The 17741-nt window shown below is 49.1% G+C and overlaps 1 protein-coding gene across 4 annotated transcripts in view; it reads left to right on the forward strand.

Moving 5' to 3' along the window:
* The window catches only part of LARGE2 (LARGE xylosyl- and glucuronyltransferase 2), a 101097-nt gene that overhangs the window by 69241 nt on the left and 14115 nt on the right, over positions 1-17741 (forward strand). For all 4 annotated transcript variants that reach the window (XM_073604266.1, XM_073604267.1, XM_073604270.1 and 1 more), the window contains exons 2-6: positions 3065-3249; positions 4810-5012; positions 6126-6208; positions 7604-7727; positions 17568-17739. In XM_073604266.1, coding sequence (XP_073460367.1) covers positions 3150-3249; positions 4810-5012; positions 6126-6208; positions 7604-7727; positions 17568-17739 — 682 coding nt within the window. In that variant the 5' untranslated portion in view covers positions 3065-3149. The remainder of the gene's footprint in view (positions 1-3064; positions 3250-4809; positions 5013-6125; positions 6209-7603; positions 7728-17567; positions 17740-17741) is intronic.

Raw genomic sequence — 17741 nt, forward strand, 5'->3', positions numbered from 1 at the left:
CAAAAACTAGAAAAAAAGTCCCTGGGCCATTCCATAAAATGCACAGATGTGAACATGACCCATAGGAAACCATGTTTACATGAACTGTAGTGTGGTTCTGCAAAACTGAAAAAGCAGTAAAAAATTGCATAGGTGTAAACCAGGCCTAAGACCCCTTTCACATTGTGGCACTTTACAGCCGATTTTGCAGTAAAAAATCTTTCACACTGGGGCGGAGCGCTGCAAAAAGTCCTGCAAGCAGCATCTTTGGGGCATGTTTGGAGCACCTCAAAAAATGCCCCTGTTCATTGAAATTAATGGGAAGCGCTTCAAAAGCGCAGCAAAACCGCTCCTTCTTTTTTTTTTTTTTTTTTTTCTTTTTTAAGATCATGTTGTCCCGTGACCTAAAAGCACCGCAAAAACGCCCAACGTTTTTATGGGCAGTTTTTGAGCGCCTCGGTGTGAAAGGGGTCTTAGTAATGTAGGGATTTTCCTTTCTTGCGGTCAGGTTGTCTCTTGAATCCAGGGCAAGGGAAGGGGGAATTCTGTTTCAACTGGAAATCTTCTTTAACCGATTTCCTCCACCCATGTTTAAATTCTTCTTGTATTTTTAATCTTAAAGGAAATTTGATGTGGCCTTTTTGGGAGGGCTGGAAGGAAGTCTGTATGTGTGAATTCCCTTTTGTGTCTCTTCCCACTACTTGTAAGTTTTGGAGTTTGTCTGGGAATTAATTGGATGGTCAGTGCTCCGTGAGATGGCTTTGATCATAATCTGGGAAATAAGCTGCTGGTGATTTCTATTGTTTCACAGCTTTGGTAATTAATTATTTTTTCCTTCTTAAAGTAGGCCTGTCATCCAGGCCGAGGAATGGCAGCTGATGTCAGTGCTTCATAGGGGGCATCTATACAACTTGTTAGCAACTGGATATCACTGGTTGCTTTTAAAGTCATACTGATTGGATCGAAGGATTGGAGCACCACACCGACATGATGAGGTCGAAACAGGAGGTTTTATTCCAAACCTGTAGCAAACTCCATACCCAACGTGTTTCTGCAGCCGCACTCCAACCTTCCCCTTCCTTGTCAGGGCTTTAGAGAACGACTGTTGGGGGACTCGGCTATTGATAAATTCAGGATCTTTGTATTAGAGCTGCACGATTCTGGGCAAAATGGGAATCACAATTATTTTTGCTTAGAATAAAAAGATCACGATTCTCGCGACGTAAAATCTTTCACATTGTACAAAAAAAAATGGGCTAACTTTACTGGTTAGTTTTTTTTTTTTTTTTTTTTAAATTCATTAAAGTAATTTTTACAAAAAAAATTGCATTTGAAAGACCGCTACGCAAATACAGTGTGACATAAAATATTGCCACAACCACCATTTTATTCTCTAGGGTGTCTACTAAAAAAAAATTATATATAATGTTTGGGGGTTCTAAGTAATTTTCTAGCAAAAAAAAAAAAAAAGATTTTAACTTGAAACCAACAAATGTCAGAAAAAGGTTTCGTGTTTAAGTGGTTAAACTTTTTTCACTTAGGCCCCTTTCACACGAGGCGGACTCCGTTTCCACGGAGCCTGCCTCGGTCCGCCGGCTCAGCGGGAGATCTCTCTGTTGATCTCTGCTGAGCTGGAGGATGACAGGTCCCTCTCTGCTCACTGAGCGGGGAGGGGCTTGTCAGGCGCCGCTGCCGCCCATGGAGGGATCGGACGAAAACGGACAGCATGTCCATTTTCATCAGATCTCACCCGATCCCGTCCGCCAGCGACGGATCTGGACGTAGGGCCATCCGTCTGCTTTTAGCGGATCGGACGGGGTCGGATGTCAGCGGACATGTCTCCGCTGACATCCGACGCTCCATAGGCTAACATGGAGCGCCCGTTCAGGTCCGCCATCAAACCTGAACGGTCCGATCGTGTGAAAGGGGCCTTACACACAAAGTCTATTGCATTGAACAAAATGTTTATACTTAACATTCTTTATTGGTTGAACTTATGAGTCTTGGCAGACTGCCCAGTTTTTCCTTTTCCTTTTTTTTTTTTTGATGGCTGTGGCTTCAGAAGAGCAAAGAGAATCATAGCAAGAATCGTGAAAAGCTTTAGTCAAAATCGCAACGGGAAAAAAATCCTGATTCTTGACGATTAATCGTGCAGCTCTACTTTGTATATTAAAAAAATATTGGAGATTTTTGTAATATACAGATATTCATATTTTTATTAACAGCTTGAGTGCCCCAACAGCTATTCTATTAAGCCCTAATGAAGGGGGTGGTGTGAGGTCCCCAAAACATGCTGGGATATTGCATTTGGTATAAAAACCACCTTTTTTTTTTTTTTTTAATCTCAAGATTTTGGGTACGGTGCTCCAATCTTTTAATCCAACCCATGATACTTATTTCTTTCTCCATGAAGGTCCCTCAGTGTATGGAAGCAGCCCAAACATCACCCAGATGTCCCATAGACAGGGGCGGACTGACCATTGAGCCACTCGGGCACTGCCCGAGGGCCCTGGGCCACTAGGGGGCCCCATCAGGGTTGCCAGCCTCAGTAAAACCAGGGACAGTATGTATAAATCTGTGTTTTTTGTTTTTTTTTTTTTTTTTTTACATCTGTCTGTGTATACTGTGTGTGTATACTGTGTGGCCCCATAATCTGATTGCCTGGGGCCCCATAATCTCCTATTGCCCGGGGGCCCCATGAGTTATCAGTCCGCCCCTGCCCATAGAGATCATTTTATCAGTTTTTCTGAGAATTCCTATTATAGGTACAGAGTAATATCTACCTAGGGTCCCTAGTGCCATCTAATCCACAATATCATCCATTGTAGTCCTAGGCTGCTTTAGGATGACGGGCCCCTGAGTACATAATTACAATTCCAGTTCTTAAAGAGATTTTATACAAAATCCTATATATAGATGCCCATCAGATCAGAGCAGTTAATACCTCCGTTCTCCATCCGTTGCGTCTTTCCTGCTGGCAGTATCTGCTCTGCGTTAATGTTTAACCAGCACTGATCTAACCAGTTTTCAGGATCCCGATCCCCAGGACAGCATGGAACTAATCCTCTTGTTGTCTCATTGACAGATTGTAGAATGTTGCCTTCAGTGATCCTGGACTTCCCCACCTGACCGTTCCTGGAAGGCACACCAGAGGCGCCTGGGACCGAATCATGCTGTGCCCGTGCCGTAACAAGTCACGCCTCTTGATTGTCACCATTTTGCTGCTGTCCGTCGTGACCTGGCTCTACCTGTCAGTCAGTGACACGGAATGTGAGTGTAATCTCTCTATAATTCACATGTGCGATAATAGTGCACGAAATTTATCTAAAGCCAGAATTTTTTTTTTTTTTTGGATGGAATAAGGAATTTGTTGAAGTGATACCAAACATACAATATTCATAGTAATTGCCATTATCCCCTCACTTTATGTACAAAGCTGTTCCCTTGAATCGGTCGCATTCAGTATTCCCTGCCGAATGTGACTATTTTTTTCCACCCCTTTCTGAAGAGGAAATATATTAAAGGGATTGTAAAGCCTCAAGCTTTTTCACCTTCATGCATTTTATGCACGAGGGTGAAAAACCTTCTGTGCTGCAGACCCCCCCCCCCCCCTTTTTTTTTTTAACCTGAGTACGATACAGCGATGTGCACGAGCGCAGCAACTCCAGCCGCTGTCTCTCTCTTCATTGGACAGATTGATAGCAGTAGGAGCCATTGGCCCCCGCTGCTGTAATTAAAATCCAGTGACATAAGAGCGGCACGTTGTCTCTGTCAGTGGACGCAGCACAGGACTCGGGAGCGAGCCCCCAGGTAGAGCGGCTTTCCATGGGGGCACCCGATGAAGAGGAAAGACCAGCGGTGCACCCCAGGAGAAGAGGATCGGGGCTACCCTGTGCATAACGATTGCACAGAGCAGGTAACTATAAGCATGTTTGTTGTTTTTATAAAAAAAAAAAAAAGGGGTTTACAACCCCTGTAAGCCCGGAGTTGTACAGACCCAGGTCAGTATAGTAGGTGTATAGCCATACAGAGTAAAACTCTTACTGTTGTGGCTCCTGGGAGCTACAGCTGCAGCATGTTTTTGTCCCTAGACATACATACAAAAAACTGTATGTGGCTATGCATGCGTAAACGCCGCCACTCATGCATGCGTACAGACCTATTATTCAAAAACTACAATTTTCTATTTTGAAAAATATGCTTGTGCGTGTAAATGCAAGATTGAGAACAATTCCCCTTTCCTTTTCGGCAGGTCCCTGCTCCACACTTCCTGATTTCTCGCCTAGGCAAGAATGACGTTCTAAGTGTTTTTTTTTATTTATTTATTTTCAGTTGGGTAAATCTGAAAAGTTGCTTATGAATTTGTGATTTTCACCTAGTTGGTTGAGCTCTCGGCTCTCTCTCCTTCCTTTGTTTTTGGGTAACAAACACTTTAAATGAACCCCTTGGGGCCCCCCAGGTCCCCAGAACTAGTGTCCCCATTGGAAGATTATCCCTATTCCTTTTCTGGGCACAACCCAAAATGTGAGATATTGTTTTTCTTGTACTTCCATTTTTAATGATCATGGTAATCAGGACAAATGGAGAGGGGGAATCTCCCTAATGAGGGCACAGACAGCAATAAAACCTGACAGGTGTCCTCATCCCTCTCCACTCTATCCAAAACTAAAGTTTTGCTTTTATTTACACTTTAAAACAATGTATAGCTCTTAGAAAAGCTAGTGTCATTTGTGTAAGTGAAGTGGGCACACTATAAAATATAGATATAATGTCAGATTTTCCATTGTGTGGCCATGTTTGTCTGTCTGAGCTTTGTATTGCCCCTTTCAGATGGTCCGTCCCCAGGGGCTGCCGCACCACATCTTCCTCCCAGAGCCGCCTCCCATCAGGATTTGGAAGCCCGCCTTCAGGAGGCCGAGGAGGAGAACCGAAGGCTGCGCCTGCAGTTGGTGGAGCTGAGAGGTGAAGATCAGGGAACAGACGGAGACAACAGCAGCCAGTGTTCTCAGAGGAGTCTGACGGAGAAATGTGAGGTGAGTGACCCTACGTCTGGTGTTCATCACCGCCGCTTATCGTCTTCTGCTAACCATTTTAGTGATGTCCTGTGCTTTCCCACAACAAACTCCCACAGTAGCTTCCATTGCTAGAGAAGTATTTACTCATTCTTCATTTAGGAGTGGACCAAATGGTCAACGGTGAAGAAATTATTAGCAATCCCTAATCTAGTTAAAGGTGACCGGTCATGATTCAAAATTCCTGTTATGGAAACCTTAGGTGGAAGCGGTCTTCCAGAATTCTAGTAGATATCAGCTGACTGTCAGAGAATTATTCTTCACACGCACAGAAGGTGAAAATGTGAAAAATCGAGTGCAGGGTTCAGGAGGGCGTTGCGCACCGAGTGCAGGGTTCAGGAGGGCGCTGCGCACCGAGTGCAGGGTTCAGGAGGGCGCTGCGCACCGAGTGCAGGGTTCAGGAGGGCGCTGCGCACCGAGTGCAGGGTTCAGGAGGGCGCTGCGCACCGAGTGCAGGGTTCAGGAGGGCGCTGCGCACCGAGTGCAGGGTTCAGGAGGGCGCTGCGCACCGAGTGCAGGGTTCAGGAGGGCGCTGCGCACCGAGTGCAGGGTTCAGGAGGGCGTTGCGCACCGAGTACTGCCGCTGAGAGCAAAGCTGTTCCTTATAAACACCGAAGGTTTCTGCGTTTACAAGCAACAGCGAGCAGCAGGAGTGGAGGATGAGAGCTGGAGGTGGTGGAATGGAGATCCCCCCCCCCCCCCCCCCCCCACATTCTGACTGCAAAACTGGGTACACATGACAAGGCCTTGTGTTTGAAATATGTGGCTTCGGGTATCATATGGGGCCACTATTGCCGACTTCTGAAAATGCCTGATTAAGCTTGCCATTGGCTGCCATACTTCTCAGTTGCTAACCGTAAACCAGTATACTAATCAGGTGTCCTCATTTCACTCTTTACTTGCCCGAGGTCAGCATTTTGCAGCCAGGAGGTCTGAATTAATAGCCAGGCAGCGAGCATTTTAAGAAGACGAGTTTAGCGGTGATGGTCGGCTCCTCTGGGTACGTGTGTGCATGAAGAATGTAGGTTTTTGCCATCCATACTGAATGCCCTCATTTCTTTGCCTCTCTTTCAGCTTATTCACGTTGCTATTGTTTGTGCCGGCCACAACAGTAGTAGGGATGTGGTGACTTTGGTGAAGTCCATATTGTTCCACAGGTAGGTAGCCTACTGCTTCACACCCTCCATTGTAAGTGCAGGTAATGCCCAACACGGCCAAAACATTTATCTGTTTGGATAGAGCAGGAAAGGGTTAGAGCTTCTGTCAGGATTTAGTGCTTGTATAGGGCAACAATAATAAAGGTCTTAAAGTAATATTAAACCCTCGTTGTTTTTTTGTTATTTATTTTTTATCACTTTCAGCAGTGGATTTAATACCTTCTTTATAATTGAATCCTTGCATATGTTCCCGTCTGAGCTGGTGCCATGTGCACTGCTCCAGGTTTCCTGTTCTCAGGGGTGGCTCCTTTCTCTTCCAGGGTCCTATGGAGCCACCCCTGCATGCAGGGACTAGAGTTGTCTCCCTACACTGTGTGCACCAATAGAACCACACAGCCCCATAGCCTAGGTTGACAAGACACTCCTCTTCTCCTCCCCCTTCCTTCTCTAAGCTATCAGACTGGCTTGTCCACTGTCAACCCTTTCCTGTAAAGACCAGATGTTCAGGAAAGCAGTGCTGAGAGAGCAGAAGCCAGCAGCATGAAAAGTTGTAAACTGCAAGTGCTGGAGTAAGAAATAATTGACTGAGGAATCTGTGCTCAATGTGTTTTAAACTAAAAAAGCAGAGAGTTTAAATCTATTTTCAGCTGCACTGTTATTACATATTATTCACAACTGTTTAATTATAACCCCTTTTATTTATCCCAAATATATCACCGAAATATACCGAAATATACCTAGATCCAGAAAAAGCAAAAAACCAAACACAGCAGCCTATTGTGTGAACGTTCAGGAAGGTCAGTCCTTGTGAATACTGATGAATAATATGTTGCTGGTGGCTTCTTGCCTGATGATAAACTAATGACCACTAGAGGGAGTCTATATAAAATACAGTAATTAAAATATGGACCAGCAAGAGGGTAAAAGGAAAATTTCATCAAAAGCTCAGCGGCCGTGTATTGTGTACTGTCCCTCCATCCGATGTATTATTGACACTTTTGTAATTGTATTAAATGGCACAACAAGGGTTATGACATTTCATTGCTTGGGAGTCAGAGGCATGCTGGGAGATTTCTACAATTCGCACACTGAGCATGCTCAGCTCTCGTACCTGGACTGTTTGGTCTCATAGGAATAGTTGGGATCTTTCTAGAAGAGTCAGATGATCAAATTAAAGTTGACAATAATGAAAGAATAACGCCGCAGGAAAGTATTTAATGAACTTCTCATCCGCGGCCGTTCTGAGCGATCAGACAGGCTGACATTTTCTCCTCGTCACATTTCTGGCGATGAGCTTCAATGATGGAGGAAGAGGACAATATTGTGTGAATCTCTGATTTATAATCCTGGAGTTTTGTCTTTATGGATCTTTTTCATGTTGTGTCCCCTTCATAGGAGGAACCCCCTTCACTTCCACCTGATCACAGACTCTGTGGCTCTGCGGATTTTGGGTAATCTGTTCCAGACATGGATGGTTCCCTCCCTGTACATCAGCTTCTATAATGCCAGTGATCTCAAGGTACCATATCCAGAAATCACAGCATAGATATGTGACCTCTTTATCCATGGCAGCCAATCAGATTCCAGTATTATTATAGTGCAGAATGGACAGCAGGCACCTCATTGGCTGTTTTTTCTTTTCTTTTAATAAATGAGAGGTCAGTTTTCACGTGTGTGGGAGATTTACTTGGTGTTTTGTGAGTTACTTCCAGTAGTTTGTGTCTTTCAACTTCCCAAAACGGAGGTGTCACTTCTGTACTGGTTACATATCATAGAGCGGTGCTCTCCAAACTGCTCCGGGGGCCGGGTGCAGCACTTTGCTTGATTTTATCCAACCTTTGGGGAACGAATGTATTCACTGACACCAATGATGGGGCACAATTCCCCCCCAATGACTTCAATGATTGCTACTAATGACATCAATAATTCCCCCCCAATGACGCCAATGATGGGGCACAATTCCCCCCCCCCCCCCCATGACACCAATGATGGGGCACAATTCCCCCCCCGCCCCCATGACACCAATGATGGGGCACAATTCCCCCCGCCCCCATGACACCAATGATGGGGCACAATTCCCCCCGCCCCCATGACACCAATGATGGGGCACAATTCCCCCCGCCCCCATGACACCAATGATGGGGCACAATACCCCCCCATGACACCAATGATGGGGCACAATATCCCCCCAATGACACCAATGATGGGGCACAATATCCCCCCAATGACACCAATGATGGGGCACAATACCCCCCCCAATGACACCAATGATGGGGCACAATACCCCCCCCAATGACACCAATGATGGGGCACAATACCCCCCCCAATGACACCAATGATGGGGCACAATACCCCCCCCAATGACACCAATGATGGGGCACAATACCCCCCCCCCAATGACACCAATGATGGGGCACAATACCCCCCCCAATGACACCAATGATGGAGCACAATACCCCCCCCAATGACACCAATGATGGGGCACAGTACCCCCCCCAATGACACCAATGATGGGGCACAATACCCCCCCCAATGACACCAATGATGGAGCACAATACCCCCCCCAATGACACCAATGATGGAGCACAATACCCCCCCCCAATGACACCAATGATGGGGCACAATACCCCCCCCAATGACACCAATGATGGGGCACAATACCCCCCCCAATGACACCAATGATGGGGCACAATACCCCCCCCCAATGACACCAATGATGGGGCACAATACCCCCCCCCAATGACACCAATGATGGGGCACAATACCCCCCCCAATGATGGGGCACAATTCCCCCCCCCCCATGACACCAATGATGGGGCACAATTCCCCCCCCATGACACCAATGATGGGGCACAATTCCCCCCCAATGACACCAATGATGGAGCACAATACCCCCCCCAATGACACCAATGATGGGGCACAATACCCCCCCAATGACACCAATGATGGAGCACAATACCCCCCCCAATGACACCAATGATGGGGCACAATACCCCCCCCCAATGACACCAATGATGGGGCACAATACCCCCCCCAATGACACCAATGATGGGGCACAATACCCCCCCCCAATGACACCAATGATGGGGCACAATTCCCCCCCCCCCCAATGACACCAATGATGGGGCACAATTCCCCCCCCATGACACCAATGATGGGGCACAATTCCCCCCCAATGACACCAATGATGGGGCACAATTCCCCCCCAATGACACCAATGATGGGGCACAATTCCCCCCCAATGACACCAATGATGGGGCACAATACCCCCCCCAATGACACCAATGATGGGGCACAATACCCCCCCCCCCAATGACACCAATGATGGGGCACAATACCCCCCCCCCCCCAATACCCCCCCCAAAGGGTGCAGCCCTTTGCTTGATTTTATCCAACCTTTGGGGAACGAATGTATTCACTGACACCAATGATGGGGCACAATTCCCCCCCAATGACTTCAATGATTGCTACTAATGACATCAATAATTCCCCCCCAATGACGCCAATGATGGGGCACAATTCCCCCCCCCCCCCCCCCAATGACACCAATGATGGGGCACAATTCCCCCCCCCCCCCAATGACACCAATGATGGGGCACAATTCCCCCCGCCCCCATGACACCAATGATGGGGCACAATTCCCCCCGCCCCCATGACACCAATGATGGGGCACAATTCCCCCCGCCCCCATGACACCAATGATGGGGCACAATACCCCCCCATGACACCAATGATGGGGCACAATACCCCCCCAATGACACCAATGATGGGGCACAATACCCCCCCCAATGACACCAATGATGGAGCACAATACCCCCCCCCCCAATGACACCAATGATGGGGCACAATACCCCCCCCAATGACACCAATGATGGGGCACAATATCCCCCCCAATGACACCAATGATGGGGCACAATACCCCCCCCATGACACCAATGATGGGGCACAATACCCCCCCCCCCCAATGACACCAATGATGGGGCACAATACCCCCCCCAATGACACCAATGATGGGGCACAATACCCCCCCCCCCCAATGACACCAATGATGGGGCACAATCCCCCCCCCCAATGATGGGGCACAATTCCCCCCCCCATGACACCAATGATGGGGCACAATTCCCCCCCCATGACACCAATGATGGGGCACAATTCCCCCCCAATGACACCAATGATGGGGCACAATTCCCCCCCAATGACACCAATGATGGGGCACAATTCCCCCCCAATGACACCAATGATGGGGCACAATACCCCCCCCAATGACACCAATGATGGGGCACAATACCCCCCCCAATGACACCAATGATGGGGCACAATACCCCCCCCAATGACACCAATGATGGGGCACAATCCCCCCCCCAATGATGGGGCACAATTCCCCCCCCCCATGACACCAATGATGGGGCACAATTCCCCCCCCCATGACACCAATGATGGGGCACAATTCCCCCCCCCCCATGACACCAATGATGGGGCACAATCCCCCCCCCCCCCCCCACCCATGACACCAATGATGGGGCACAATTCTCCCCCAATGACACCAATGATGGGGCACAATTCCCCCCCAATGACACCAATGATGGGGCACAATTCCCCCCCAATGACACCAATGATGGGGCACAATTCCCCCCCCAAAGGGTGCAGCCCTTTGCTTGATTTTATCCAACCTTTGGGGAACGAATGTATTCACTGACACCAATGATGGGGCACAATTCCCCCCCAATGACTTCAATGATTGCTACTGACATCAATAATTCCCCCCCAATGACGCCAATGATGGGGCACAATTCCCCCCCCCCCCCCCCAATGACACCAATGATGGGGCACAATTCCCCCCCCCCCCCCAATGACACCAATGATGGGGCACAATTCCCCCCGCCCCCATGACACCAATGATGGGGCACAATTCCCCCCGCCCCCATGACACCAATGATGGGGCACAATTCCCCCCGCCCCCATGACACCAATGATGGGGCACAATACCCCCCCATGACACCAATGATGGGGCACAATACCCCCCCAATGACACCAATGATGGGGCACAATACCCCCCCCAATGACACCAATGATGGAGCACAATACCCCCCCCCAATGACACCAATGATGGGGCACAATACCCCCCCCAATGACACCAATGATGGGGCACAATACCCCCCCCATGACACCAATGATGGGGCACAATACCCCCCCCCCCCCAATGACACCAATGATGGGGCACAATACCCCCCCCAATGACACCAATGATGGGGCACAATACCCCCCCCCCCAATGACACCAATGATGGGGCACAATCCCCCCCCCAATGATGGGGCACAATTCCCCCCCCCATGACACCAATGATGGGGCACAATTCCCCCCCCAATGACACCAATGATGGGGCACAATTCCCCCCCAATGACACCAATGATGGGGCACAATTCCCCCCCAATGACACCAATGATGGGGCACAATTCCCCCCCAATGACACCAATGATGGGGCACAATACCCCCCCCAATGACACCAATGATGGGGCACAATACCCCCCCCCAATGACACCAATGATGGGGCACAATACCCCCCCCAATGACACCAATGATGGGGCACAATCCCCCCCCCAATGATGGGGCACAATTCCCCCCCCCCATGACACCAATGATGGGGCACAATTCCCCCCCCCCATGACACCAATGATGGGGCACAATTCCCCCCCCCATGACACCAATGATGGGGCACAATTCCCCCCCCCCCCATGACACCAATGATGGGGCACAATTCCCCCCCCCCCCCCCCATGACACCAATGATGGGGCACAATTCCCCCCCAATGACACCAATGATGGGGCACAATTCCCCCCCAATGACACCAATGATGGGGCACAATTCCCCCCCAATGACACCAATGATGGGGCACAATTCCCCCCCAATGACACCAATGATGGGGCACAATTCCCCCCCAATGACACCAATGATGGGGCACAATACCCCCCCAATGACACCAATGATGGGGCACAATACCCCCCCAATGACACCAATGATGGGGCACAATTCCCCCCCAATGACACCAATGATGGGGCACAATTCCCCCCCAATGACACCAATGATGGGGCACAATACCCCCCCAATGACACCAATGATGGGGCACAATTCCCCCCCCCCCCCCCATGACACCAATGATGGGGCACAATTCCCCCCCCCATGACACCAATGATGGGGCACAATTCCCCCCCCCCCCCCATGACACCAATGATGGGGCACAATTCCCCCCCCCCCCCATGACACCAATGATGGGGCACAATTCCCCCCCAATGACACCAATGATGGGGCACAATTCCCCCCCAATGACACCAATGATGGGGCACAATTCCCCCCCAATGACACCAATGATGGGGCACAATTCCCCCCCAATGACACCAATGATGGGGCACAATTCCCCCCCAATGACACCAATGATGGGGCACAATACCCCCCCAATGACACCAATGATGGGGCACAATACCCCCCCAATGACACCAATGATGGGGCACAATTCCCCCCCAATGACACCAATGATGGGGCACAATTCCCCCCCAATGACACCAATGATGGGGCACAATACCCCCCCAATGACACCAATGATGGGGCACAATTTCCCCCCCCCCCCCATGACACCAATGATGGGGCACAAATCCCCCTCCCAGTGAGCCCCAAGGATGGGGGGCACAATTCTCCCCCCCCCCCCCCCCCCCCAATGAGCCCCAAGGATGGGGCACAATCCCCCCCAGTGAGCCCCAAGGATGGGGGGCACAATTCTTCCCCCCCCCCCCCCCCAAATGCGCCCCAATGATGAGGCACAATTCCCCCCCCCCCCTCCATGACCCCAATGATGGGGCACAATTCCTCCCCAATGACCCCCAATGATGAGGCACAATTCCCCCCCCCCCTCCATGACCCCAATGATGGGGCACAATTCCTCCCCAATGACCCCCAATGATGAGGCACAATTCCCCCCCCCCCTCCATGACCCCAATGATGGGGCACAATTCCTCCCCAATGACCCCCAATGATGGGGCACAATTCCTCCCCAATGACTCCCAATGATGGGGCACAATTCCTCCCCAATGACTCCCAATGATGGGGCACAATTCCTCCCCAATGACTCCCAATGATGGGGCACAATTCCTCCCCAATGACCCCCAATGATGGGGTAAAATTCCTCCCCAATGACCCCCAATGATGGGGCACAATTCCTCCCCAATGACCCCCAATGATGGGGGAATGTTCACTCCCACTAATGCTCTGACATTTTCTACTTCCGATGGCCCACAGTCCGGCCCTTCTAAAGTTTGAAGGACCATAAACTGGCCGTTTGTTTAGAAAGTTTGGAGAGCCCTGCCATAGAGAATCCTCTGGGAAGAGACACCATCATTTGCCCTTGTAATGGGCAACTCCATTCAGTAATGGTGAACTCCAGGCAGATCTACTATAAAAGACACAAATGAATTTCCTGCACTGTGGATTCTCAGAGTCCACCTCATTTTCCTGGCTGAAAGACGTCCAGCATCATCTAATGTTTACCTCCCCAGCCTGACTGTCCTGGTACTGCTCCTTTCATTCATTGGATTTCAGTTCTCTCAGTCATTGAGGCTTGGAATTCCCCTGGGTGATCTACATACAAACTCCGTCTGCCTAGGAACATCTACTCCTCCACACTGACAGCCTCCCTTCAAGTATTATTTTTTTTTTTTTCTTGGAACACCTCCCAAGAGCCAGCCTACCGCTTGCCTCGGGGGTCAGGGCTCTTGGGAAGAGTACTGAGGCAGGGTGCTGTGATGTTTTCAGGAAGTTATTACAGCACCCTGCTGGCTCCTCCCCACCAGCCATATTCCTACTGCATTGCATAGAGAAACACAGGGAGCCAGTTATATTGATGGGTCTCTAAAAGAATGTATGTGATATGTGACCAGGAAAGGAAAATATGCCTAATCAGGCTTAAACTTCAAACTAGCAATCCCAGCAAGGTGGACAGCACAGTGGCTAAGTAATTGGATCCACTTAGCGGCACTAGGGACGCCAGTTCAAATCCCAACCATGGCACGATCTGCATGGAGTTTGCTTGTTCTCACTGTGCCTGCGTGGGTTTCCTCCAGGTAATCTGGTTTCCTCCCACACTCCAAAGACATGCTGGTAGGTTAATTGGCTCCCGTCTAAATTGTCCCTACTGTGTGTATTAGAACTGCACGATTCTGGATAAAATGTGAATCGTTTCTTTTGCTTAATATAGAATAAAGATCACTGCATTGCATCATCTTTCACATTATTAAAAAAATGGGCTAACTTTTACTGCTGTTTATTTTTTATTTATTTTTTTAATACTTCATTGACATTTTATTCTCTAGGGTCTATGCTGAAAATATATATATATATAATCAAAACACTGATTTTAATTTGTAAGCAACAAGGTCAGAAAAATGCTTAGTCTTTAAAGAGGAACTGCCATCTGCTCACATCATTTGTAATAAAAACATCTTTACCATTCTGAAGCTTTCCCCCAATCACTTTGCATATTATTTTATATATACTGTGATTCTGTACTTGCCAAATATGCTGCAGAAATCTCCCTCCACTAAGTTTGGCTGCAGCCATTTTAACTGTGGACAGCTTAGTCTGCTGCAAGTTCACGTCCTGGATTTACACAGAGGCACACCTCCCAGCTCTGCAGCTCTCATTGGCCCTTTTATGACTCATCCCCCCCCTCCCTTCCTGACAAACTCTGAGTGAGACAGCTGTGCATGATGTCATAAGCCTAGGCTAATGACCAGACAAACAGGAAGTGGGCCGTATAAGATATTTACTGACAGAAAAAAAATGTTTTACTATCCAAAGTTAAAACAACAAGGGCAGAAGATTTAATAGATGGAAAGTTGCAAAAATGACTAAAGGTCCACTTTAAAGTGGTGTTCCGGCGTTTTCTTTTTTTTAAAAGCCAGCAGCTACAAACACTGAAGCTGCTGTCTCTTAATAAGGACACTTACCTGTCCAGCGATCCTGCGATGTCGGCCCCCCAAGGCCGATCCGTCCATCAGATCGGCTGCCGGCGCCGCCATCCTAACTAAGGGAAACAGGCAGTGGAGCCCTGCGGCTTCACTGCCAGTTTCCTACTGCGCATGCGTGAGTGGCGCGGCGCTTTGTGAATGGCCCCGTTGGTTTCTGGGACACACATATGTCCCAGAAGGCAACAGGCCACTCGCCGAAGAGGAGAAAGCGCTGCAGAATAGGAAGAGGCAGATTAGGAAGACTGCCTAGCAACAGGGGTTTAGGTAATTTTTTTTTTTTTTTCAAATGTTTTTTTTTTTTAATTATTTTAAAAATATTGATGCACTTTTTTATTTTAGGGTGGCCCTCCACTTTAAGTGGTTAAACTGCCCTCATCTACAGACAAAAGTTAATTCCTTTGATCTAAAAGAACTAAATGTTTACAATGTTTCTATTCATCTGAGCAATGTTGTGATAAACTTTGCTGGCTGCCCTTTTTCTTTTTTTGACAGCTGTGGGCACAGAATGGCTCTGCGCTGAATCATGGAAATGCCGGTGTTCTATAGAATAGTGCATCTCCGTCGGCCAATGCCTCCGACGATCTGCACATGCACAGAACATAACATCGCTGCAGCTGATATGTTGAACAGCTAGCGTGATGTCAACACTGAGCATGTGCGGCATTATCCGACGATCTACAAAGGGAGAAAGTAATCGTCGGATCCTGCCTGCCTCTCTGCTCATGCAGGAGAATTGACCGATCACGTGACAGACAGATTTTGATGAGTTGCAGGATGCTGGCATTTGTCGTGTTGCAGGATGCTGGCATTTGTCGTGTTGCAGGATGCTGGCATTTGTCGTGTTGCAGGATGCTGGCATTTGTCGTGTTGCAGGATGCTGGCATTTGTCGTGTTGCAGGATGCTGGCATTTGTCGTGTTGCAGGATGCTGGCATTTGTCGTGTTGCAGGATGCTGGCATTTGTCGTGTTGCAGGATGCTGGCATTTGTCGTGTTGCCGGATGCTGGCATTTGGCGTGTTGCCGGATGCTGGCATTTGTTGTGTTGCCGGATGCTGGCATTTGTCGCGTTGCAGGATGCTGGCATTTGTCGCGTTGCCGGATGCTGGCATTTGTCGCGTTGCAGGATGCTGGCATTTGGCGCGTTGCCGGATGCTGGCATTTGGCGCGTTGCCGGATGCTGGCATTTGGCGCGTTGCCGGATGCTGGCATTTGGCGCGTTGCAGGATGCTGGCATTTGGCGCGTTGCAGGATGCTGGCATTTGGCGCGTTGCAGGATGCTGGCATTTGGCGCGTTGCAGGATGCTGGCATTTGGCGCGTTGCAGGATGCTGGCATTTGGCGCGTTGCAGGATGCTGGCATTTGGCGCGTTGCCGGATGCTGGCATTTGTCGCGTTGCCGGATGCTGGCATTTGTCGCGTTGCCGGATGCTGGCATTTGTCGCGTTGCCGGATGCTGGCATTTGTCGCGTTGCCGGATGCTGGCATTTGTCGCGTTGCCGGATGCTGGCATTTGTCGCGTTGCAGGATGCTGGCATTTGTCGCGTTGCAGGATGCTGGCATTTGTCGCGTTGCAGGATGCTGGCATTTGTCGCGTTGCAGGATGCTGGCATTTGTCGCGTTGCAGGATGCTGGCATTTGTCGCGTTGCAGGATGCTGGCATTTGTCGCGTTGCAGGATGCTGGCATTTGTCGCGTTGCAGGATGCTGGCATTTTTCGCGTTGCAGGATGCTGGCATTTGTCGCGTTGCAGGATGCTGGCATTTGGTGCGTTGCAGAACGGTGGCCCGCCCTGCAACACACCCAAATCCACCTGTCACATGAGCGGTCAATTCTCCTGCATGAGCAGAGAGGCAGGCAGAATCTGACGATTACCTTCTCCCTTCGCAGATCGTTGGATAATGCCTCAGACGAACCGCACATGTGCAGTGTTGACGTCACGCCAGGTAATCAGCATATCAGCTGGAGTGACGTTGCGTACTGCACATGCACAGATCGTCAGAGGCATTATCCGATGGGGATGCACTATTCAATAGAACACCGGATCGTGAGGTGGCTTGAATCGCGGTTTTTTTTTTTTTTTGAACGATTAATCGTGCAGCGCTAATGTGTATGTGTGAATGTGAGTTGGGGTCCTTGGATTGTAAGCTCTTTCAAGGACAGGGACTGATGTGAATGTTCAAAATATATATGTATTATGTATAAACTGATGGTGCTATTCAAGTACCTGTAATAAAAAAAAAAGTAAAAATAATTAAGGAGAATCGCTCTCCTTAGCTTGTATATGGAGTTATATTTTTTATTTGCTAGGAGAAATCTGGCAATACTTAATTTTTCTGTCTCTTCACAGCCGGAGGTCTCCTGGATCCCCAATAAACATTACTCTGGAATATACGGCTTAATGAAACTAACCTTGACCAAAGCACTGCCGTCCGACCTGTCGAAGGTCATCGTCCTGGACACAGACATAACGTTTGCCACTGACATTGCTGAGCTGTGGGCCATCTTTAGAAGGTTCACAGGT

This window comes from Aquarana catesbeiana, linkage group LG11, assembly GCF_042186555.1.
Source record: "Aquarana catesbeiana isolate 2022-GZ linkage group LG11, ASM4218655v1, whole genome shotgun sequence".
In the NCBI taxonomy this organism is placed as follows: Eukaryota; Metazoa; Chordata; class Amphibia; order Anura; family Ranidae; genus Aquarana; species Aquarana catesbeiana.